This window comes from Mytilus edulis, chromosome 9 (genome assembly GCF_963676685.1).
Source record: "Mytilus edulis chromosome 9, xbMytEdul2.2, whole genome shotgun sequence".
In the NCBI taxonomy this organism is placed as follows: Eukaryota; Metazoa; Mollusca; class Bivalvia; order Mytilida; family Mytilidae; genus Mytilus; species Mytilus edulis.
In genome coordinates, this window is record NC_092352.1 from 11,243,615 (window position 1) to 11,270,700 (window position 27,086).

At 32.8% G+C, this 27,086-nt stretch overlaps 1 protein-coding gene across 1 annotated transcript in view; it reads left to right on the forward strand.

Annotated features, from left to right (window-relative positions):
* The window catches only part of LOC139489433 (uncharacterized), a 175,655-nt gene that overhangs the window by 99,766 nt on the left and 48,803 nt on the right, over nucleotides 1-27,086 (forward strand). The window contains exons 71-89 of the mRNA XM_071275756.1: nucleotides 2,535-2,706; nucleotides 3,486-3,729; nucleotides 4,184-4,301; nucleotides 6,275-6,453; nucleotides 6,683-6,842; nucleotides 7,506-7,703; nucleotides 9,954-10,190; nucleotides 10,629-10,788; nucleotides 11,512-11,747; nucleotides 14,920-15,050; nucleotides 17,594-17,747; nucleotides 18,047-18,268; nucleotides 19,286-19,379; nucleotides 19,763-19,880; nucleotides 21,589-21,737; nucleotides 22,515-22,648; nucleotides 23,971-24,237; nucleotides 24,437-24,721; nucleotides 26,382-26,533. Coding sequence (XP_071131857.1) covers nucleotides 2,535-2,706; nucleotides 3,486-3,729; nucleotides 4,184-4,301; nucleotides 6,275-6,453; nucleotides 6,683-6,842; nucleotides 7,506-7,703; nucleotides 9,954-10,190; nucleotides 10,629-10,788; nucleotides 11,512-11,747; nucleotides 14,920-15,050; nucleotides 17,594-17,747; nucleotides 18,047-18,268; nucleotides 19,286-19,379; nucleotides 19,763-19,880; nucleotides 21,589-21,737; nucleotides 22,515-22,648; nucleotides 23,971-24,237; nucleotides 24,437-24,721; nucleotides 26,382-26,533 — 3,410 coding nt within the window. The remainder of the gene's footprint in view (nucleotides 1-2,534; nucleotides 2,707-3,485; nucleotides 3,730-4,183; nucleotides 4,302-6,274; nucleotides 6,454-6,682; nucleotides 6,843-7,505; nucleotides 7,704-9,953; nucleotides 10,191-10,628; nucleotides 10,789-11,511; nucleotides 11,748-14,919; nucleotides 15,051-17,593; nucleotides 17,748-18,046; nucleotides 18,269-19,285; nucleotides 19,380-19,762; nucleotides 19,881-21,588; nucleotides 21,738-22,514; nucleotides 22,649-23,970; nucleotides 24,238-24,436; nucleotides 24,722-26,381; nucleotides 26,534-27,086) is intronic.

A 27,086-nucleotide genomic window follows, 5' to 3' on the forward strand; every position in this document is an offset into this window, starting at 1 on the left:
CGAGTAATTTTCTACATATTGTCAACTTTATCATTTTTCGTGCCATTAAAAGTAATTGAATATCCTGTATTTACAACAAGCGATGTATGCCTTAAATTAAGATCAAATGCTGAATGACCCCCTCCTAAATTATTAAAATATTCCCAGTGGCATTAACCACACTGGCCATGATATCTCAGTGTTAATAAGGTACCAGGGTTAACATTTTAAACATCTGTACTAGGGGATGACCATTTGATTTTCAGGAGGGGGGGGGGGGGGTAGAAAAATAATATTCTTAGACTAATTTCCTAATAAATAATTATGACCTAGGCAGGATGGAAAAGAATGATCTGCAACACAAACTACAGGAAATAATTGTGTACAAAAGTTAAATGAATTATCAAACGGTCGCCCCTTTTCAGTAACTGTATACGTTTTATCAATTTTCACCTGGTGAGATTATACAAGGTGAAACGAGGATTCCACATGGCCAAGGTGTTAATTGCCTTCTTAATTTATGACCTTATACTATGTATATGAAGTGAGTCCCGCTTCTTTATCTAATTTATTCTTCCCGTTAGGTGAACGATCTCAGCGTGAATTCGTGACATTTAAAGGTACAATTAATATAAAGCCAGGCGGCATATCAGATCGTAGATAATACTGCAATCAACAACACAGCAGTAGTCCGTTTTAAAATCTTTTATTGTGTCAATTGTTAATAATTAAAGTTGTCTGGTCAATATAAATTTTATATTTTGATTCAAATGATGCTCATGTTGTTAGAAATGACCCAAATGTAAACGCAAACACTCAATCAGATGTTTGTTTTTCCAAGTCTTAATGGTCACTGCTTACAACCGTTAGCCCCCAGTTGATAAACTCTCGAGAATTATCGCGTGATTTCATAGTTTTGCTAATTAGATTAGACATGCGCAGTTAAATGTGAAACTGGTGTATTGCCCTTGTGTATTGAATATTTGAAATAAATTTTGGTTACTTCCCTTTGATTTATCCTGTTATAAGTTATTTATCGTTCAAAAATGTAAATTGTAAAATAAATAAATTATATTTTAATCAAATAATCATAAAAGGATAGTAATTAAATGAATTTGAATGTCTTGGGACAAATAAAATAATATAAATTTACAAAATATTGTAGGAATTTAGACTTCTTTTCACAGATTATATTGAAATTTATATAAGAATTCTGTCCACTCCCTAGTGTTCATGTTATAATCAGTGTTCCACATGTGTTTAAAGTGAATATAACTTGTACCACATGATCATGCTGCATGACTTTGACCCATAGATGTAGAAATGTCTAAATAAGTTGGATGAGTAAAATGGGTTATCAAAAAAAAAAGGTAAAGGCAAAATCTTTAACACAGAGTAAATATGACTTTTATAATGCTAAAACAACATGCAATTTACTATTGTTATTGTTTGTTATTTTTTAACTTAATTTATCATGTTAAAATTATACATGTATAGCATATTTCTTTCTTATTTGTCTTATACAGTTCCCAATGATAAGGAGATGGAGACATGAATATACACAAAGAAAGTATATAATCATTTATTTGCAAGCAGTGAACAATCAATTATCAAACACAACACAAAACAAGAAACAGAATCTTCTCAATATTTTTATTTAATAATGTGTTATCATTTAAATAGAAAGGCAACAAGGGTACTAGGGTGTATAAACTCAAAAGAACACTTTAAAAGACAATTTCTACAATGTACATTTACGACAAAATTAATGTCGATAAAAACCTCCTGATCTGAGTCCCAATCTCCTGACCAAAATTTCCCAATCTCCTGATCTGAGTTTCACAGTCCATCACATGTATGACTTGTATAAAAATCTTTTCTAAAACTACTTGGCCAAATTTAACCAAACTTGGCCACAATCATAATACTAGGGTATCTATTTTTAAAAAAAGTGTCTAATGACCCCACCTACCAACGAAGATGGCCGACATCAGTATATAAACACATTAACAGGTGAGCGACACAGGCTCTTGAGAGCCTCTAGTTTTTCCATGGTACCAATTCAATATTTAACACTATAATGTATGGGGAAACTTTGGATTCATAATATTTGTTCATTCTATAATCATCTGAATGGCCCAATTTTTTTTAAAATCAAATTACGGAAAAATTCCCCCCCCCCCCCTTTTTTAAAGTCAAATGGTCGTTTCCGAACTGCTAGAAAAGTTGTTTGAAAATTTCTAAGTAATGAACATTTAAATGACATATAGTTTACAAGTGTGAACAAATCTTATGTACAGGTAACTAAACAAGGTGTATAGATGTGAACAAATTTAAACATGTTTACTGTACACGGCGTTTGGTGTGAACACGGCCTAAAAAGAAATAGCTTACCGGATATCTATCTTCAACATTGTTTTGGTTTTATTCAGGAAATAATGCAAGAGCCTTCATTTTTTTTAACCAAATGTTGTTTGCACATATTGATCCTAGAAACTAGTTATCTGCCAAAAAATATATTCAGTATTAAACAAGTCGTCTTTTGGTTTCTGCAGTAACTGTTGATTTGACAGCGCCAGAATCGGGAGAGGTCATTGATGGGGTTCAGACAGATTTTACAGATCTTCAGTATTCAGCCAGTACAGCTAAAGTTGGTGCCCAGTGGGAGGGTTATCATGACCCAGAATCTGGTTTACAACAGTATGATGTACAGGTGGAAATTTCCAGGTAATGTTCAGTTAAGTTAAAGCAAAGTAAGTGGTTATTTATTCCCATGTAACAAATTTAATAAGATCTTATTTAAGTTAGGAGATCTGCCTGAAGTTTAAAAAAAAATCAGTTTCAAATTTGAACATTTACAGAATAACAAAATACCTTTTTTACATAAGTACAAGATATCTCCCACGTAATTATTTGCAGGAGTGTAAGAATCTGTTCCATTGATAAAACTTTTTAAACATTTCAATGTCTCCTGTTACTGTTCTTATTGTTTTAAAATATTTCTGGAATTAAGTTTACTAAATGCAGAGCAAAATAATAAAACATTCTGGGCCAGAACAAATATTCAGTTTCTGTGGATACCAATTTTCTTGGATTGAGGAAAACTTCTATATTCATGGATAATTAATTTCGTGGTTTTAGTAAAGTCTGCATACATTCCTTTAGAAATTTTTAATTCATGGTTCCCCTGTACCCACCAAATCCACAAAAATTGGTATCCAACAAACATTAATGAATCCACAGTATCTGTTCCATTCAAAAATGACAAAAAAACTTCTTTTCATATTTCATTCAAAAAGTAGTTCTGTGCAGTTTTGTAATTTCAGATTTGAAGTCCTGAGATAAGATTCCCTTATGATAAGGTTAAAACAGTATTTTAAATCTTCATTTACATATCCTTTTAAAAATTATCATCCTTGACAATATTAAATAAAGGGAACAGTGTGTCAAATTTCTGTCAAAAATGTGGAAATTGATTTAGTATATATTGTATTGTTATCTTTCAGTAATAACACAGATCACTATGAAGTGGTCAGGGACTGGATAACCTTCTCAAAAGAAATAAACAGTATAGAATGGGTAAACTTTAACCTTCAACACAAGGATAATGTCAAAGTGAAATTAAGAACCATCAATACTGCCTTGAACTCAATCATCAATGAGACTGATGGGTTTGTTGTTGACTTGACTTCACCAGTTCTTGTGAGTCTAGGGGATGGAACTGTGCTGAATGAAGATATAACATTTCAGGTTTGAAATATAATGTAGTAGCAGCAAGTAATACAGTAATACAAGGAAACATACCTATGGCTTTTTGAAATGATACTTGTCTTCATTAAAAGTGAAAAGCTATAAACTACCCAAAATTCAAGACAAGTTGTGCATAAAGAATTTATGTTTTTGTTTTTCTTAGTGAATTTTTCATACAAAGTTAAGTTAGACTCTTTAATCATGTTGCAGAAAGTTTGCAAATAAACCATAGTAGTTCATAGATAATTGATTTCAGTGTTTATTTTATTTAAAAAAAATAATAAAGAAAATCAAAGGACTTTTAACTAATAATGTTTACACTCAAACTAGAATACAGGGTGGTTTTGAAATGATAAGGTTTATTGTTTTTTTTTAAAAAGAAGTTTTTATTTGGGTTAATCTGTAATAGTGTATTGATGATACAACAAGTAATTATTCTATCTTTATTTTTCAGTCTGATATGTCAAGTTTATCCAGTAACTTTGAGTTTATAGATGAAGAATCAGGTCTTGATCATTATAAAGTACAGATATATCAGCATCATGAAGGACTTAGGTCACAAATCCTTCCAGGTAAACTATAGAATAAACAAACATTTAGCTCGCCTGGTCAAAAGAGCCAGTATTTGTCAATATGAAGATTATTCTCAGTTCGTTCTCAACTGTTCCACTATTTTTCACAAAAATGTGTTATAAAATTTGTAGCCTAATTTTAGCCAGACTTTACATTACTATTGAATATTAAGGGGGCTCGGGGGTATAAATAAAAAAAAATATTCTAATATAGGATTTCGCTATATTTTTTTTATAAAAGAACTTTATCATATACTTAATAGAAAAATGAAATAAAAAAATGGGGTCACCGTTCATTTGAGCTCACAATCTGCATCCGAAAGAAGCATACATTTTTGTTCATGTCCTTTTTTTCTGTTGAACTAATAGGAGAAATAGTGGTAATTTCGAAATAAAAAAAAAACCAAATTACAGAAATCACTTAAATTTTACAATTATTTAGTTTATGTACAGCTTATTTGAAAACAATAACAAAAAATATAGGTCACCGATGAGTAAAAAAATGTTTCAATTTTAATGCCAAAAAAAATTTCATTTATGCACCAAAAGGAGATAATTTGGGGCTTTTTCAATGATACAAACATTTTAAAAGTTATCTGGGGCCAAACCAAATCGATTTGATTGGTTGATTTTTGTACCATATCATAAAGTAATAACTAATAGTTGTAATAAATTGAATTGTAATGAAAAAACAAAATGTTCATTTTTTTGCTGAAATTTTTGTACCTGCGAGCCTCCTTAAAAGGCAAAAACAGTTCTAAAACCCAAATTTCATGACATTTTGAGATGCACAATATAAACTTGTTGAAGCAAAGTATGTCTGTCTACTTTCCTTGGGACATAAATAATTACTTATATAATAAGTTGTAAGCATTGTTTCTTTTATATTCTAACATGACGTCCTTCAAACGCTTTGAGTAAATCTATGACGTCAGAATATAAGCATTTTACTGGAAAATACACGATTGTGAAACCGAAAATCATCACAAACAAGGAAACGTAAACAAATGATGTGTTATATAAGCCATTTGTGTATACCTATAAGACATATAAGTACAATTGTCATTTAGATTCATCCAAACCTATCGAAATAATTATTGTAAATAGTTTAAGCATGTTCACTTATTCAGTTTGTTCCTTTCTTTTACGTCAATTTAATAGTGTATTTATTTATGGGAACAGCAAATAATGCCTTCACCTAGAGCTCTTCGATCCAAAACAATTGCCGTATTTGTCCTATTAGAATCGAAATAATTCATGGGGGCTTGAATATATCTAGAATTTACCACAGGTTGTCCTTTTATGCCGATATTTTACCCCTTGCTATCGCTCAGGGTAAAATATTTGTCATAAAGGGCCAACCCGTGGTAAAATCACGATATATTCAAGCCCCCATGAATTATTTCTTTAATAGGCTATGAAGCCAGGAGCCTATATTCCAGTGTTGGTTGAAAAATGCCAAAATTGTTTTTCATTTGTTGTTTTAGAATAAATCATGATGTTTTTCTCTCTTTTGAATTTTTCACAGTTTGTTATCCTGAGGTTTTTTTATATGCAGAATTAAGGCATTTTTGATTTTTGATACTTTTTTGTCAGCAAGAAGACCAATCAAGCCTTCTGGGGGAAGCTGATGAAGCCAGTAAATAAACAAAAGTCATTATTCTCTTTATTGGAATTTTGTTTTTATTGAGAATATGAAATAACATGAAATAGTTTGTTAAACTGTCTTTACACAGACAAACAAAATTGATATTTGTTCAGTTATTTGAATGAAGTCATTGATAAATTGACATGAAGTGACATGAACATGTGATGTTGCTGCACTGATATGTGATTCCTATGTCTAATATCTCAAGATCAGGTCCTGTCCATGATCTTAAATGGTATCAAAGGATCAAAGATAGAATGTACTAATGTCTTCTAAAGCTAACTATACCATATGGGTTTTGCTGATTCAATACAATATTTTTCAGCAATCTATGGTGAATGGTTAAATCTTGGGACTGATGTCAGTATAAACCATTACACTCAGACAGGTCTGTCTTTATACCAGGGTGGAGTCTACAGTATGAGGGTGGGAGCTGTTAACAAGGCAGGATTCGTAGCAGCATTTGAGACTGATGGTGTTGTCATAGATACCACACCTCCCATTGTAAGTATTGTTTGTCAATTTGTGAGGGCCTTGAAATAACTGTAACATCTTGAATCCAAATTTTGTGAAAAGTTGTTATTTCAGTAAACATTTCAACAATTGTAGTTGTCTGCTGATTTAGATATAGCATAAATATTTAACCTTCTTTTTGTCGTGGAGGAGAATGAATTACCCAATTCTAGCTTCCTTTTACTTTTAAATTATATATATCCTGAAATGACTTTTGTAGATGCATTGGATGTATGTAGGAGTTCTGTCCGGTAGATTTGAAACAGTTGTAAAAGGATATGTGTGGCAAGCTGATACAACTGGGATCAAGGTCGTCTGGGCAGCAGATGATCATGAGTCAGGCATCACAAAGTTTAGAGTAGCAGTAGGAACAACTCATGGTCAGTTTTTTTATTTTGAATTTTTTACTGATCATTGTTTTAAATCGATGATTTTTTGAAATTTTTTTTAAATATCTCACAATACTGATTTCTATTTTAAACTGGTTTGGTAACAATTACTTATCCGAGATGTGAGATTCTCTTATACGAAAAGACTATGACACATGTATATATACTCAATAACATTTAAGGTAGTTAAGGTTTTGAAGAATTCTGATTTTTGATTGGATATTTCATAAGGCTAATAGATTTAGCTTGAGTTTTTTGTAGTTAAGCAATTTTCACACAGGTTACTTGCCTTCTTATTTTTACAAGTGTGGAATCAGTTGATTCAACATTTATATATATTGTCATGTTATCAGCAGATACAGACTTAGTTTTGTCCAGCTGAGCTGAAACTGATGTTGTGGGCCTTGGACATAGATAATTACTTGAAATAGATTTTAGAAATTAAAAATTAATATTGATACTCCAAGGGGTTTATTGGTTGAGTAAGGAGTTTTTGAAATATTCATCTTAAAGATCAGCAACAAACCCTTTCCAATATTTGTTGAAAAATTATCCCATCATCATACATGTAGACTCATCCTATGTTCCTACCAGCAGTAGACATTGTAATGCATACCGGTATGCTTATCTTTTAAAAAGATTGTTTTTATAAAGGTGGCACAGATATCCTGACTTGGACGGCTTTTGGAACAGAGAAGGATATATACATACCTGACCTGACACTTCAGTTGACAGACCTGACAACTTACACACCGGTGTATTATGTCAGTGTGAAGGCAGAGAATGGAGCAGGACAGCAGAGTAATCCTGTCACATCTACACCTATTGTTGTGGTAGACGAAGACAAGCCAGGTATGTATGACAGGGATACTGTGTCAGGACATGAGAGTAATCATGTCACATCTACACCTATTGTTGTGGTAGATGAAGACAAGCCAGGTATGTATGACAGGGATACAGTGTTAGGACAGGAGAGTAATCCTGTCACATCTACACCTATTGTTGTAGTAGATGAAGACAAGCCAGGTATGTATGACAGGGATACAGTGTTAGGACAGGAGAGTAATCCTGTCACATCTACACCTATTGTTGTAGTAGATGAAGACAAACCAGGTATGTATGACAGGGATACAGTGTCAGGACAGGAGAGTAATCCTGTCACATCTACACCTATTGTTGTAGTAGATGAAGACAAACCAGGTATGTATGACAGGGATACTGTGTCAGGACAGGAGAGTAATCCTGTCACATCTACACCTATTGTTGTGGTAGATGAAGACAAGCCAGGTATGTATGACAGGGATACAGTGTTAGGACAGGAGAGTAATCCTGTCACATCTACACCTATTGTTGTAGTAGATGAAGACAAGCCAGGTATGTATGACAGGGATACTGTGTCAGGACGGACAGTAATCCTCTAACGTCTACACCTATTGTTGTAGTAGATGAAGACAAACCAGGTATGTATAACAGGTATACAGTGTCAGGACAGGACAGTAATCCTGTAACGTCTACACCTGGCCCGAGAACACAGTTATTTCGTAGTGCATTTGTTTTAGACAATAAATTCAAATTAAAAAATCGCACCTGCTCTTTCTCGAAAAGATTTTTACAGTGTAGTGTACTACCAGTGAGACAAATAATATCAAAATTATAGAAACTTCTACCAGCTCTCACTCAAAATATTGACAATTCTGTGTTAAGGGGGTGTAAAATTCAGTTTGACAGCTTCAGACGTGATAAAATTTGACCTTTTTAAACTGGGCCAAATCACTACTTAACATAAAGATTCAGCACCCAAATTTTTTTAACATGTAAATACATCCCCCTACTTAATATTTCACGCATTTAATATCAAGAAATAAATTGGGAAAGTGTATCAAATAAAACATGCAAGTTATACACTGTTTACACTAGGGACTATATTTGTAGACAACGAAAACCAAAGGACGATAACTGTGTCCTTGGACCACCTATTGTTTTGTTAGATGAAGACAAACCAGGTATGTATGACAGGGATACAGTGTCAGGACAGGACAGTAATCCTGAAACGTCTACACCTATTGTTGTGGTAGATGAAGACAAACCAGGAATGTCAGGCATAGTTACAGTTTGTAAAAAAAAGAAAATAATTTATTATTGTGGTTAAGTTGTACGATTCATGAGGGATAAAAAAAAAACCTCCAAGTCCATGAAATCTTGACAAGTTTGTATGCAAAAACCTTCAATTATCTAAGACCAATTCCAATTTATTTAGACAAAGAAAAATTAAGAGTGACAATCTTGAACAAGATATCTAACTTTAGACTTACACAGAGACTTGTGGAATTTAAGTTTTTTAAGAACTCCACTCTCCTGCGGATATTTTACTTGAAATTAGAACAAGAGAGCCAATTTTCATACATATATAAAAGGATAAATGCTGTCAAAACTTTTAGAAATCTCTCATACTTACTATGATTGTTTACCATCATGTGTAGTTCAGCATATTATTACGTCATTTTTGTCTTTTTGATTTGACTATTTTTATGCCCCACCTACGATAGAAAAGGGGCATTATGTTTTCTGGTCTGTACGTCCATTAGGTCGTCTGTCTGTCCCGATTCAGGTTAAAGGTTTTGGTCAAGGTAGTTTTTGATGAAGTCGAAGTCCAATCAACTTGAAACTTAGTACACGTGTTCCCCATGGTATGATCTTTCTAATTTTATTTCCAAATTAAAGTTTTGACCCCAATTTCACAGTCCACTAATCAGAAAATGATAGTGCGAATTCAGGTTAAAGTTTTTAGTTAAAGTTTTTAGTCAAGGTAGTTTTTGATGAAGTTTAAGTCCAATCAACTTGAAACTTAGGACACATGTTTCCTATGATATGATCTTTCTAATTTCAATGCCAAATTAAAGTTCTGACCTCAATTTCACGGTCCACTGAACATGAAAACTGATAGTGGGAGTGGGGCATCCGTGTAATGTGCAAACATTCTTGATGTTTCTTTTTCCATATTTGACTCTTGTGACAGATTCATTGTGACACACCATTTAATTCCTCATTTATACAGCACAGGGCATTTTTTTTAAAGACACAGTTATATTTTTGTTCATGCAGGTTTAGTGATAGATGGACCTGAAGGTACTGATGGTAAAACTCAAATGCTGAATGAAGATTTAGATTATCAGTTAGACTTTTCTACTACAACACTACAGTTCAATGGTTTTGAGAGTCATTTACATGGAGTTGTGGATTATGAATGGGCAGTTGGAACAACTCCTGGAGGAGAAGATGTTATGTCCTATACTACACATGGACTGGTACATTCAGAAGAGGCAGAAGTTGTTGGCAATGGTAAATTGTCATCTAAAAAATACATATTGTAGGCAGGAGATTTTTAAATTAGAGTACATCTAAAAGTAAAGAAATTGCTTGATAAAAAAAAATGAGAAAAAGTGAAGGATTGCCAATCAGTATGGCCTTCAATAATGAGCAAAACCCATGCTGCCTGCATGGCAAGCTATAAAAGTTTTTAAAATGACACATGTAAAACAATACAAATAAGAAAAAGTAACTGCATTTGTTATGTACAAAACTATAAATGAAAAACAAATATGATAGGCAATATTTTGTAATGCCAGAATCAGTTGATGAGATTTTTGGTATAAAAAGTGGTTTGTAAGAGGTTTAAGCTTGAGTTTTGTTCTGCTTGATCAGTTTTGCAGAAGTTGTCATATTCAAACAATTGCTAGAATGTATAATTTTCTGTACTTCTTGTTTGTTATTTGACAGGAATATCAAGTTCTGGTTTTGCCCAGGCAAATCTGCAACTAAAACCAGAAATAAAATATTACTCCAGTGTCCGTGCTGTTACTAATGATGGCAATGTTTTAGAGGCTGTTTCTGATGGATTCACTGTAGACACTACACCACCTGTGGTTACACTAGACAGGTAAAATACAATGGAAGAGTAATTATGTGATGTTCCACTTTTCAAACAAGAATTGTATCAGACATCAGACATGTGACTTTTTAAGAGAAAAATAGTATTACCCTGTATAACCCTTTTAAAAATGGTAAACAATGGGATGTAACTCTCATTGTACCTTAAAACATAGATGATTGCTTCCCCTTGCTATTAACATTAAGCAAGAGAGCATGTTCCTGCCACTTTTGATTATGTAAATTTTTTTATGGTCCCACAACAAAGTTGTCGGGGCCATATAGTTTTACCCTTGTCCATCATTCCGTCAGTCATTATCTGGAGTTTTTCTAAACACCTTCAGATATTGAGCTGATTTTTGGTATGGAATTACGGGCTTTGGACTTTGATAAATTGTTTAAAATCACAGTTATACAGACTTTTTCTAAGCGCTTTCAGATATAGGGCTGATTTTTGGTATGTGAGGTAACCATTATGAGTAACATCAAATTTAATTTTCTTTTCGCATCACTAATTTTTGCCGAAATTACAGGCTTTGGACTTTGATAAGTTGTTGAAAAATCACAGTTATACAGACTTTTTTCTATTGAAATAACAGATTTAAAAAAAAAAATTGAGACGAGGCCATTTGTGTCATTTCAACGCATCTACTTTTAAGTAAATCTAATTTTGCACTACATATCTATGTTGAAATAACAATTTTTTTAATAAGATTTCAAAATTATTTTATAGATTAACAGATAAGGATGCCACTGAATTGGAAGATGGGTCCAGTATTTATCAGAAAACAGTTGATTCCCTGTCAGCCCTATGGCATTATAGTGATGGAGATAGTGGCATACAGAGGGCTTGGTTCAGTGTAGGGACCTATCCTTTTGGAGAAGATGTGGCTCCAGTAACAGAAGTTAATATTACACCAAATTTACAAAGTTCACTTCCATTGTCTACTGTAGCTGCTGATACTTCTGGTAATCTTAATTGTTTCAAATCACAAGCCATATTAAGGGTAAAAACAAAACAGCCCCCCACCCCAGAATTTTGCTCACTGTTGAAGGCCCACAGGTGACCTTTATTTTTTCTACATCATTTAGTCTCTGTTGGAGAATTGTCTCATTGGCTATCATAACACGTCCTCTTTTTTTTATACCACTGGTTTTTTTAATGCCCCACCTACGATAGTAGAGAAGTATTATGTTTTCTGGTCTGTGTGTCCGTCCGTCTGTCCCACTTCAAGGTTAAAGTTTTTGATCAAGGTAGTTTTTGATGAAGCTGAAGTCCAATCAACTTGAAAGTTACTACACATGTTGCTTATGATATGATCTTTCTAATTGTAAAGCCAAATTTGACTTTTGACCCCAATTTCATGGTCCACTGAACATAGAAAATGAAAGTGCGAGTTTCAGGTTAAAGTTTTTGGGGAAAGACCAGAGTGACACTCCCTCACATCATTCATTTTGATTTTATACATGTTATAGTGTGGAAAACCCCCCAACAAATCTTACTTAGATTGAAGAGAAGGAGACCCAGAAATGAATAGTTTGACTTTAAACACTTTTTTACACATTTCCCTTCGGTTTCTCACAAAATTATCGTATCTTGAACTCTCCTTTACACTATTAACGCTTATTTTACAATCCGGAAAAATTAGTATGACAAGATATTCTAAATATATCCAACCTACATTGCATTTTATAGTGACGTCATTCTTGGAAGAAGCAGGGATATCCTTCACCAGTTCACTGGTTTAATATTTCAATCATTCTTAGAGATCGTGCACTAATTACAAATTTGTATTTGTTAAATCTAAACATAATATTGTTTACTGTAGATGATTTAAACATCAACATACAATACTTTAATTTGTAGGTCAACAACTTTCAAAATCAACAAAGATCGTGGGGTTACATGAGACAGGGGAAAGAAACGATTTTATTACTTTTTTCGAGTCCTACTAATCAGAGACCAGAAGCGTCAAAAAGCGACAAGAAGCGTCAATAAGACGATTAAATATTCTTCTTGTCGCTTCTTGTCGCTAAAATTCTTCTTGTCCCTAATTAGTCAGACCACTTTTTCTGTAAAAATTCTGAGAATCTTCCTCCAATTCAGGAGCACCTCAATTGATGAGTAATTATCCACTAAAATAAAAGTTAATGTATTTAAACACTTCAAATGTAACATTTCATTGGATTAGTAGTCTTCTAGTATTAAAACTAAATTTTTGTGTACCTACATAATCATTATAATGGTAAAAAAATAATAATAAAAATTTGTATTTTGTAGTTTAAACATATTTATTATTTACAAATATTTCAAAATTAAGATTTGGAAACAAGCTTCACACAGTTTACATCTCTCATATTGTTTTTTTTTTATTAGTACCTGATTCCCTGTGATGAGAGTTATAACTCCGAACTTCATAAAATTCATTGGAAATTTAAAACTGAATAGATTTTTCAGTCCACACTTTCTAAAGAAAAAACCTAAAAATCCAAGAGAACTGTCACAAAAAATGGAAAATGGCCCGAGCCTGCAGTTCAGTAGTACACAATCAAGATTTCAGAAAATATTGTAGTTGTTGTGAAATGACAGAATTCAGTTGAGTTTTATAATTAGCTATCAACTTTAATCAAATGTTTAGATTTAGAAGATGCAGATCTCTTTCATTGGTCCAAATTGAATCCTAAACTAAGGAAATGAAATTACATAAACAACAATTGATTTCAATATTGTCAACCTTTCTACATGTTCTAGCTGTTCTCTTTTTCATTCTTCATATGAAAACTATCAAAAGATACCCCCCCTTTCCAAAAACATAATTAAATAGAAACAAGGGCCGTCTTTCCCCTCAGAGCTATTCAGCTCTTTGATTGATGAAGTTGAGGTCCAATCGATTTGAAACTTAGTACACTTGTTCCCTTTGGTATGATCTTTATAATTTTAATGCCAAATTAGATTTTTTACCCAATTTCACGGTCCATTGAACATGGAAAATGATAGTGCGAGTGGGGCATCCGTGTACTTTGGACACATTCTTGTTACCTATGTGACATAATTCCTTATACAGAAGATTTCAATTGTCTGCAGAAGCTACTGCATTTGCAAATGAAATAGATTGATAATTTAAGGAAGGAATGCTTTAATTATAAGTCAGTTTTCTCCTCATTCTCAATTTTGAGTCTCCAAACATCATTTTGAATTGACTTTTCTTAAAATTTAGCATCCACAATGTTTATATGATAATGTCACAGTAGTACTGTTTATTTGTCATTTACACCATTCATAACTCATTCAAAAAAAACAATCAAGATTGGTGTATACTAATCTTTTAACTATATTTTCTTCTATAAAGATGATGTTCAGTCATGAACTCAAATGTTTAACAGTTTGTTTATCACATGTATTTCATAGAAATAAAAGATAAAGTCTGTCTTATACATAACGTAAGGGTACCCAAATTGCACCGAGTACCCAAATTGCACCTATTTAGAAAAAAATAGCAACGGAAATCTTACAAGATTTCTTAGAGACTAAACAATTTGTATTTTTATGATTTGATACTATGCACGTCTTTCAACATAGGTAAACATATTTAGATATACACAAAACGTTCACAGTCTTTATCAACAGATGGACTGTTTACTGAAAAAGCAAAATGTATGAAAACGTCACCATGCGACGTCATCAAAACGTCATCTTTTTCAAATAAGCAAATACAATATATTATAAGTATCCATTTCGTAAAATATGAAGAGTAAGCATGGACTAATATCCAATTGTTCAAAAAATTTGAAGAAATTAAACAAAAGCTCGGTTATTAGACTTTTGACGATGAGATTTTAAGCATGGATGCAATTTGGGTACTCCTCATTACAGAATCATGGATAGTTTGGAGGTTGATTCAAACCCATTTTTCTATGACTCAATATAGATTAAAAATCAAATTGGTGTACCTATACAATAAAGAAGGATAGGGCTACAAAATAAACCCAGTATGGACATTTTTTTCTTGATCATAAAACAACGTAGGTGAAAAAACTGTCAAAATAGGTGCAATTTGGGTACCGTCACGTTACCTTGAATCATTCACTTATATAATATCATACATATTTATCCCACAATGTTGACATATTTTAATTTTAGGAAAACCCAACATTATATCTGTATATAGTGAGAATAAGGCAGGGTCAATTGGTAAAGTAGTGTTTGGTTCAGTGGTCATAGATGCATCAGCACCAAATCAGGGAGATGTCACCTGTCCTGAATTTGTAGGGGTTAGTGTTATTACATAGAAAAAAATATAAAGATCAGTGCCTAGTTTGGACATTGTAACTTGTCTTAAATATTTTTTAAACTTGGCATGCACATGAGTAAACAACTTTAAAAGTTAAATTCTTAACCTGACATACAGAAAACAGAACATTTATAAAGTTTGTCCGTCTTATATAATATAATTTAATTTAACTTTGACTGCTAGGTTTCTTTTGCTTTAACCATTAAGCCAGCTACACTACCAGTATAATTAGTGAGTAACTCAACACCAGGGTTAAAGAATATTAGAAGTGGGTCTCATTGGGGTCTAAGCGTGACGCGGGATTGCTGATTTTTTGTAAGCGTGACACGTGATAGTCAAATTATTGTGTTGTGAAAAAGGGAAATGAGGTCTGGCAGGACCCGGGAAATGACAAAAAAATGAAAATTGCTTACCTACATAGTGTAAGCGGGATAGGGGAATCTAACAAAACAGTAAGTGGGATCCGGGATCGGAACCCCCCAATGAGACCCCCTTAGAATGTACCAATACCATAACACATAGTCATCATAATGTTCACCTACATAAATATTATTTTAAAACTTTTGGGACACACTCCCCTGTCCTGTAACAATATAATGTCAAATAGTACCCCATTGTGACTTCACTTTTTAGCTCACCTGGCCTAAAAGGCCAAGTGAGCTTTTCTCATCACTTGGCGTCCGTCGTCTTCATCGTCGTCGTCGTCCGTCGTCGTTAACTTTTACAAAAATCTTCTCCTCTGAAACTACTGGGCCAAATTAAACCAAACGTGGCCATAATCATCATTGGGGTATCTAGTTTTGAAAATGTGTCTGGTGACCCGGCCAACCAACTAAGATGGCCGCCATTGCTAAAAATAGAACATAGGGGTAAAATGCAGTTTTTGGCTTATAACTAAAAAACTAAAGCATTTAGAGCAAATCTGACATGATTAAAATTGTTTATCAGGTCAAGATCTATCTGCCCTGAAATTCTCAGATGAATCGTACAACCTGTTGTTGGGTTGCTGCCCTGAATTTGTAATTTTAAGGAAATTTTGCTGTTTTTGGTTATTATCTTGAATACTATTATAGATAGAGATAAACTGTAAACAGCAATAATGTTCAGCAAAGTAAGATCTACAAATAAGTCAACATGATCAACATGGTCAGTTGACCCCTTTAGGAGTTATTACCCTTTGTAGTCAATTTTTAACCATTTTTCGTAAAACTTAGTAATCTTTTACAAAAATCTTCTCCTCTGAAACTACTGGGCCAAATTAAACCAAACTTGGCCACATTCATCTTTAGGGTATCTTGTTTTAAAAATATGTGGCGTGACCTGGCCAACCAACCGAGATGGCCACCATGGCTAAAAATAGAACATAGGGGGGAAATGCAGTTTTTGGCTTATAACTCAAAAGCAAGGGCATTTAGAGCAAATCTGACACGGGGGTACAATTGTGCATTAGGTCAAGATCTATCTGTCCTGGAATTTTCAGATGAATCGTACAACCTGTTGTTAGGTTGCTGCCCCTGAATTGGTAATTTTAAGGAAATTTTGCTGTTTTTGGTTATTATCTTGAATATTATTATAGATAGAGATAAACTGTAAAAAGCAATAATGTTTAGCAAAGTAAGATTTACAAGTAAGTCAACATGATCAACATGGTCAGTTGACCCCTTTAGGAGTTATTGCCCTTTATAGTAAATTTTTAACCATTTTTCGTAAATCTTAGTTATCTTTTACAAAAATCATCTCCTCTGAAACTACTGGGCCAAATTATTCCAAACTTGGCCACAATCATCATTAGGGTATTTAGTTTAAAAGATGTGTCTGGCAACCCGGCCAATCAACCAAGATGGCTGCCATGGCTAAAAAAAGAACATAGGTGTATGATGCAGTTTTTGGCTTAAAACTCACAAACCAAAGCATTTAGAGCAAATCTGACATGATTAAAATTGTTTATCAGGTAAAGATCTATCTGCAATGAAATTTTCAGATGAATCGGACAACCTGTTGTTGGGTTGCTGCCCCTGAATTGGTAATTTTAAGGAAATTTTGCTGTTTTTGGTTATTATCTTGAATATTTATATAGGTAGAGATAAACTGTAAACAGCAATAATGTTCAGCAAAATAAGATCTACAAATAAGACAACATGACAAAAATTGTCAATTGACCCCTTAAGGAGTTATTGCCCTTTATAGTCAATATTTAACATTTTTCATAAATTTTGGTAAATTTTAAAAAAATATTTTCCACTGTAATTACTGGGCCAAGATCATTGTAAATAGAGATAATTGTAGCAACAAGAATGTTCAGTACAGTAAGATCTACATACACGTCACCATCACCAAAACACAATTTTGTCATGAATTTATCTGTGTCCATTGTTTAATATGCACAAAGACCAAGGTGAGCGACACAGGCTCTTGAGAGCCTCTAGTTGTATATTCAGATCATAACTGAATAGGAAGAAAAGGTTATGCAAGGTGAGTGATTTATCTGCTAAAAAAGTAAATCAAACCTTTGTTTTATTTTAGGCCAAGGTTCCAGTTAAGTGTTCATGGACAGGGTTCCATGACAGTGAAAGTCCAATAGAGAAATTCCTTATATCTTTAGGTTCTGAAGAAGGATTCTCTGATATTTTCCAAAATAGGGAAGTTGATGGACACACCTTTAGTTACCTCATAAATGGTTTGTATTTCATTTTAAAATGCTGAAAAGTAAATTGGTATAAAGATTTTTGTTTGACAGTATTTGTATTAGCTTTATATTTTAAAGGGTAGATTTGGGGAGGGAATGTGTTTGCTTACACTTAAGGTGTCTTTCATTATTTTACCTTAGCAAACTGTAATGAATCTCTCCTTGTCTTTATAATCTGATTGTACTAATGTGTAGTGCAATCAGCAATGTTAGTAAGTATGGATTTTCTAACTTACATCTGATGACCCTACCCAATATGACCAACACTACAATGGATTTGTTTTATATAGATGCAGATGAGTTGATGACTCATGAGAAGTCCTACTATGTTACTGTTACTGCTGTTAACACAGTGGGTTTACAGTCCTACAGTTTCTCTGGACCTGTTGCCATAGATACCACACCTCCTATCTCTGGTAAAGTGATTGACCTTCATACGACCTACAGAATGGATGTGACTGACAATGCAGCTACTGTACAGATGAATGCTAAAGCTTGTACAACTGATGAAGGTATATAATATATAAATTATGTGGGTCTAATATTAATTTGATAAGAGTTGTCTAATTAGTCTTATTATTTGTTATATAAATTTTGGTAGTTGTAGTAGAAATAGCTCACTTGATTGTCTGTTGTAAATGACATCAATAAATTGAATGAATGTGTGTTGTAAAAGTGTTTTTTTATTGCACATGTAGGGGCATTATGTTTTTTTGGTCTGTGTGTGCATTTGTCCGTCCTTCCTTTCATCTGTTCTGTGATCCCGCCGCGATATAGCCTTTTTGTGCTAATGCGGCGTAAAGCAACCAACAATCAAAATCAATCATCTGTCTGTCCCCTTTCAGGTGAAAGTTTTAGGTCAAGGAAGTTTTTGATGAAGTTGAAGTCCAATCAACTTTTTAGAAATCAAAATTTTCTAAAATTATAGAAGGGTTAACCAGCATATGACAATTAAATATGCCAGTATTTTCCGCCTACAAGAATAAATGAAATGAAACTGCCAAAATGTTCATATTATAACTCCATTATTTGTACTTTTCTATATTCCTTTTTTGGGCTAAAGAATGCATTGATTGCATCAAAACCCCATTGGACTGACTGGATATCTTAATCTCCCAAGACTTATCACTACTTTTGAGATAAACAAAATATAGTGCATTGGTCATAACATTTTGTACATTCTGTTCAAGAACTTATTCAATGAAATAATATGCTCAGATATTCAAATCACAAAATAATGTTATGCTGGTCAAGAAAGTGTCTAAATGATATAACTTTTGCAAGGTGCGGGAATCTGATATCTGTTTTAACATTATCAATGATGTCATTATTTAAGTCATCTTTTAAAAATTGAGTTATCTACCTTTGTTTAGCGTTGTAGTTGAATGAACTACAACCAATGTTTTATACAGTGCAATATATTTGATTTTACTTCCCACTGATAAATTAAAGCAATTTTTACCCTTCAGTGCTTACAAGCACTTCGATTAATTTATATGATTTTAAATCATTGAACAATTTCATTTCAGAATGTGATGCTTTAGATGCTACATGTTCAGAATCTCTGACCTCAGTATCTGTAACCTGGCAACCATTTATTGATGAACAATCTGGAATTACAGGGTACTCCATCTGTATTATCAAGATATACAATAGTCATAATATATTCATTCTAAGGAAATATTTAATTATAAATTAGATATGATTAATTCAAATATTGTGCATAAATTGATATTGTTTTACAAGAAGCATTTCAAATTTTCGAATTATAAGAATCATGACTTGTGATATTTTCAAAAGTAAAATAGGATTGGCACTGTGGTAGTTTACTGTAGGTTTGACTACTGATATCCTATACAGCATGTATTTTCAATTGTTTTCCCATCTCTTAAAACTTTTGAATTTCAAAACCATAATTTTTCTTTTTATGAAATTTCAAAGAAATTTGCCTGTTGTAATCCACAAAGATAACTTTCTTGATTATAACTTTTATTTTTTTCTGACAGATATGAAATAGCTGTTGGCACCACAGCAGGAGGTGGACAGATTAAACCTTTTTTCAGCATAAACACTGAAGCCAATTATTATACAGTAACAGGACTGACCTTGAATGGCCTAACAAAGGTAATAATATTTTGTAAATTACTAACTTGAACCAAGTTACTTCAAATCATTAATATAAATTTGACTGTCATTCAATCTGGAAGGAATAAATATTGCATTTTGAGTTCTTAATTATCAAAGGGACAAAATTAATGCCTCGTTCACATGGACATGTAATTCGAATTGAATTCGAATCAAATTCGCTAACTGTGTTCACACACTCTTCTTTTTTAATTCGAATTGGCTAATTCCAATTAGAAATACGTTTTTGTTAATACGAATTAAAAGTTAACGTCGTTTGGACAGTAAAGCAAAATTTGACGCGCATTGTAATTCGAATTAGAATTGACGTAAGGATGTAAAGCGTTTCGAATGCGAATTAGTTAATGCGAATCGAATGCAAATTAAACTAATTCGAATTAGTTAATGCGAATCAAATTCGAATTACGTGTGAACTCAGCATCAGTGGTACCATTGATTGACCATAACAATTATGGATCAAATGGAATTATCAGTGATCAGATTTATTTTCTACTTGTTTTTGTCTCACCTGTAATAAATGGAGTAGACTTTGAGACATATGGACGCTTGCTATTCAGCAACATTTTTTCTTTTTATAATGTATATTATTCTCAATCTTCACAGGGGATATAGGCTCAGTCCTTTCTTATCCCAGAGTTGTCAGGTGTATAAAATATAAGGCACTGACTGGGAAAGGAAACATTAGTTCGTATCCCCTTCTCTGCAGTGCAGCAAACCAGTTTACTTCCTAACAAGGGAAATAATTCTATAGTTAGTATATATGTATATCAGAAACTTATGTTTTTTTCTTCATATTTACTACAACAATGTTATTATTAGTTACACAGTGTGCAATTGTCCTAATACAACATTTTATAGGGTTAATAAGTTCAAATCGGGTGAGGCGAATATTCAAATTCAATATTTGGACAATATCAGCCAAAGATATTTTAGATATTTAATCTAAAACTGAAAAAATTCAAAATATTAGGACTATAAAGCAACTAAAAATTATTTTTTTTATTAGGTCAATGGTATAAGGGAGATGACGTAATAAATAAGGGAGATAATTCCAATTGACGTAATAAAAAAATGTACTGAAATTTATTAGGACAATATCAGCCAATCAAATTACTCTAAACCAGGATAATGAATGTTATTGAACAGTTGACTGCCTTTACCTCTATTTTGGTTTGTTGGATTTTTCATGCATTGTTGGAAGGTTTCTTTTAATTTGACTATTTTGCAAACATTGGAGAACAGTTTGCGTCAGCATTTCACTTTCAGCATATCACTCTATCTATGTTTTGTATGTATCCATTAAAAGTACCAGTGGAGGAAGGATTATCCAGTTTATTTTTTAGTCTTTCAGATAAAGAATCCTGTAAAAGTACTGCTAGGCTAGGAATTTCAAGTATATGTCTCTTGATAATTTTGTAGGCTTATGTATCCATTAAAGATACCAATGGAGAAGGATCATCATCCGGTAAATTACTCTTGTCTGTTCTCTGAGTACTTCTGCTTCAAGAACAGTCTTCCCGCTGTCTTAGCACTCCCATTGTGTTGGGGTGAGGACTTTCCTTGTAAATATTGTTGTAAATACGTTAGTGACCCATCTCCATTAAGCCCACGGATTACACTGTAGCCTCCCAGCTCTTGATGGGTGTTCCCAATAAAGAATTAATCTACATACTTGATATTTTTGTAGGTATATGTATCCATCAAAGGTACCAATGGAGCAGGATTATCCAGTGTTAGTTCATCCAATGGTTTATACTTATCTTACCTAAGTCAGGGACTTCCTCCTCTATCACATATTGGTATCGCTGATGTGACAGAATTGTCAAATGTGGATATGTAAGTTTTCATTTGAAAGAATTGCTTTGCAGAAACATTTTGTCCAACATATCTCTTGTATTTCTTTTATTTTCCCTCGTGTGTTGTGCCAATTTGATATGTTAAAGGTCTCTGTCCATCCTTCTATCAGTCTGTACACATCAATACATAGACTTTGAATTTATCTTTTATTGTATTGTAACAATAGCAAGTAACTCCTCCAAGACTGTTTTTAGAAAGCTCTTACATTTTTGTCCATTGTTTACACCTAAAGATATATGAAATTTATAAAAAATCTATTCCTTTGACACAAGTCACCAAATGTCATTATTAATGGGGTTTTTTTTTGTTTACTAATTTGACAATATTTTAACTATAACTAAATACCTCCTTGGATTTTTTGCTTAAAAAAATAATTAAAAAAAATGCCAAATTTATGATCACATCCAAAATCATATTATTCATCTCATTTATTATATTTGTGGCTATGTTTTATATTTTTGACTATTATAAGTATACAAATATCATTTTATCTTTATTGTATAGCAAAGTATAATTTTTTTTGAAGGTTTAAAGTTAATTTGCAACATTGTACACTTATTGACTAGTCATATGAGGTAATATCAATTTTGTTGTCCCTGATATAACAATATTGCTCAAGGTATCACACAGACAACCAACTTGCTTTTATACTCTTTTACGATCATACAGTAAGCACAACGTTCATTATACAGATCTTTACAGTTTTTAAAGTAAAATTTTGATGCATGTTTAATTGTTGCATGTACTCTTTTTAAGTGATTTCCAGGAGAGTTTTGACACATACAGGGCATCATGGGATGTGTCAGGTGACCCTTGTCCTGTCATTAGATTTGATTGGCTGATACAGAGGCTTGATGGGAAGGTTGTCATGGATTGGCTGGATATGGGAGGTATGAAATATTCAAGTTTGAAATGAGTTGTTGTTACTTTTATGAGTATACCTTTCATCATTTATTTGGGGAAAAGGCTAGTAGAGTTTTCAGCATCATAGTTATTTTGACAGAGCAAAATCAGTCCAGCTTGAAATTTGAACATAACACATTCAATTTCTGTGCTTATACTTAAGGACAGAAAAGGATTTGATGAGACATTTAACATTATATATATTATAGAATTTTCCACCTGCCAACTATTGATATGGGCAAAAAGTGGTTTGTTATTTCAACTTAAATTTAACTCTGAATAGCCGTGGTGTAGTGGTTAGTGCACCTGACTACTAACACAAAGGTTCCTGGTTCGATTCCCGTCTGGGATGAAAATTTCAAGGACTGAATTTTTGGCTCTCCCTTGACACCATTTGCGAGAATGGTGTTGAAGAAACAATGATAGTCCGTCGGAAGGGGACGATAAACGGCTGACCAGTGTTAAGAGAGAGCCATATCTCTTGCACTTTAAAGACACCCTTGTAGATTTCCAAAAAGAGCAGGCTAATGCCGCTACAAGGCAGCACTTGCACCCGCAAAGTGGAAAGGGATAATATAAGTTGTAAAACTTGTTTCCCAATCCACTATAAATAAATATGTTTAAACTAACTCTGAATATAGATTATTATTAACTCCAGTATGAAAATATTGAAATTTTCTATGTAAATGTGAATTAGTTTTGTAATTGGATATACTTTTGATGTTTTTATTTTTATGCCCCATTTATGGGCATTATGTTTTCTGGTCTGTGCGTCCGTCCGTTTGTTCGTTCTTCCGTTCGTCTCTCCCTCTTCAGGTTAAAAATTTTGGTCGAGGTAGTTTTTGATGAAGTTGAAGTCCAATCCACTTGAACTAAGTAAACATGTTCCCTATGATATGATCTTTCTAATTTTAATGCCAAATTAGAGATTTTACCCCATTTTCACGGTCCACAAAACATAGAAAATGATAGTGCAGATGGGGCATCCATGTACTTTGGACACATTCTTGTTTTAGCCTTTTTTTTATAAACTTATGATTTGGAATGCCACCTTAGTATCTTTTTGTGTCAACATTGGATTCTTTAGTTGATGACTACCATAACAGACTGAAAATATGGCTGCTTATGATTGCTGTCACAGTAAAGGTGTGCAATTCATAAAGGGAGGCCATTTGTGCAGTTTTAATTTTATTTTAAAAGGATTGAAAGATTAAAGAATATTAACTACATCCAAAAAAGACTCTTTGTTTTAGCAATCAATGATAGAATATATGTTTACAATGTTTACCATTTACCTCTTTGATTACAGTTAAAACTTCAGGAATGAATGACGAACTTGAGATGTTGAATGGAGAACTATACTATTCTCTACTGAGAGTGACCAATGCTTTGAACTATACCTACATGATCAGATCCAATGGTGTCACTGTCAAGCAAGAACCTCTCATCCCAGGAAAAGTATTTGATGGAGACCTGTTAGGATATGATTTGAATTTTATCAACTCTAAATCCATGGTAATGGCCAACTGGGATGGATTTGGATTGCCAGTAGATGCGCAAGTGGATGTCATATCAGGCAATTTTCCTAATTTACTAACTATCATTTGAAAAGAGGGCTAAGGAGGAATAGAAAAGAACATTTTGCCATATAAATTTATGGATTAATAATATTTAACCTTTTTATAAACATTTAAAATACAATTTCTTTAAAGATACGTTTGTATGACATTTAAACATCTTGCACTGGTTTGATATTTTGATTACATTTTTTTCAGGCAATCAAGGTGTTCATGAAGATAATGTTGAATATTTTGATAAAAATCAAGCTGTAGAATTTTATGAAGTTGCACTAGGAACAGACAGAAGGTTCTCCAAAACAAGAGACAATATTGTTCCTTTTACTAATATTGAAAAGGATAAAAATGTTACCTTTTACGACCTTGACCTGGTTCCAGGTACAGGAATGTATTACTTCACAGTGAAAGCATACAGTGCCTCCCACTCCGTTGCTATAGTAACATCAAATGGATTTTATGTTGGATTTGGTGGTAAAATTACACGTAAGTAAAAATTGGGATTTTAAAGGCAGACCTGGTTAAGATGTTTAGGTTTAGAGTTACTGAGTAAAAAAACTAAATTACTGGTTTTAGTGCATAACTGAATCATGGCAGAGTGCAACTTTTTGAAGTTTTATTTTCAGTAATGTATGAGTGTTGTGCAAAGATGTTAAGCAAAAGATGAAAATCAACAACATTTAAAATCTCTGAATCACCAACTTTCTATTCAAGTTTGATATAAATTCTGAAACCAAAATAAATTCTTTATACACAAAACATGACCAATAAGCAACCACAAGATTCCCACTCCGATTGACACAATAGGAAGAGTTTAATTAGTTCTATGAGTGTTTTTTCTTCAAATTCATATTTGTTTAAATATTTCATTTATATTTTATGAGAAAACTGGTGTGCTGACTATGGGGTTTATGATGCCTTTGAATTCAAACTTCTAATTATTTATATATTTGAACATACATTATTGCCTTTATTCTTTCATTTGTTATGTCATTTTTTTTAATTTTTCGTTTTTATACCCCCGCTTTGAAAAAAAGGGGGGTACACTGTTTTACCTCTGTCTGTCCTTCTGTCAGTCCGTCAGTCCGTCATTCTGTCAGTCAGTCTGTCTGTCCCATGAATATTTTTCGTCACATTTTTCTCAGGAACTACACTACCAGGATTTCTGAAATTTGGTTTCAGGCTTGATATAAGTCAGCTATACTGTGTGATGCGTTTTCAGATTCATCACTCGACAACTTCCTGTTTACCGAACACTTGTATCATTTTTACACCTGATAGCAAAGTTGAAAATTTTTCGTCACATTTTTCTCAGGAACTGCACTACCAGGATTTCTGATATTTGGTTTCAGACTTGATATAAGTCAGCTATACCGTGTGATGCGTTTTCAGATTAATCACTCGACAACTTCCTGTTTACCGAACACTTGTATTTTTTTACACATGATAACCAAGTTGAAAATTTTTTCACATTTTTCTCAGGAACTACAATACAAGGATTTCTGAAATTTGGTTTCAGGGTTTATATAAGTCTGCAATACTGTGTGATGCGTTTTCAGATTCATCACTCGACAACTTCCTGTTTACCGAACACTTGTATGATTTTACATATGATAGCCAAGTTGAAAATTTTCGTCACATTTTTCTCAGGAATTACTATACAAGGATTTCTGAAATTTGGTTTCAGGATTTATACAAGTCAGCTATACCGTGTAATGCGTTTTCAGATTCATCACTCAACAACTTCCTATTTACCAAACACTTGCATATTTTTACACTATTAAAATTATCCACTTGCGGCGGGGGTATCATCAGTGAGCAGTAGCTGGCAGTTTCACTTGTTTTCACTATTATGCCCATTATTTTCTATCCCCTTTACAACCAAGTTATGGGAATTAGGAAAGGGAATTTAACCTTTTGATGCATTTACATAAAATTTGTGTATTTTTATTTTAACATTGAAAGTTGTTATACTCAAGTTAGACACAAACAAACATGTAATTTGTCAGAATTCTTTTTACAGTACATCACTGATTAATCTAATAAGAAATGCCTTCTGAAAATATAGTGGTCAGATGATATTGCTCTTCTTTCTGAAATATACAGAACAATTTATGCATATTTTATTCAATTGTAAACTTTACAGCTGGAAATATTGTAATGGGAAACATTGTGACCACAGACACTTATTTAGAAATTCAGTTTGATGGTTTCTTCTCTACAGTAGACATGCTTATGTATTATGTAGCTGTGGCCAACAATTCAGGAGAAATTGCTGAAACTAATTGCAAGTGTTACGTAAGTTTTAATGAGTAAAGTTTGAAAGTACTTCACTTAGGGTTCTAATAAAGTACAATTTAGTGTGTGCTTTGGAAGCTGTAATAATGAAAAAAAACTCCTCTAAAGATTTTTAATTTTATGTTCAAAAAAAAAAATGTCTAACTGAAACCCAGAAAATATGTTTTTCAACACTCTAATATATTTAAGATTTGATATGTTTAAGAACATTGTTATTTACAATATATCAATCAAGATAATGTTTTGCATGTAACAGCATATCTAAATTACTGTTAGATGTGGGATAATGGTCAGCTAGACAGCAACCAACCAACAATATTAACCAAAAGACATACATTCAGTAATCAACATTAGACATGCAGGTGTTTTATATACAATATGCCTTACGCTAAATTGTCCTGAGTCTATAAATGTTGTTATTAGATTAAACAGAAGCAATCAAAATATCTGCCATAAACACACAATACTCTAATAATGTAAAACATTGAAATGTGAAATAAGATAACTACTGATTTTGTGATTAATTAAAAAAAATGGGGTTAAATTCCAATCA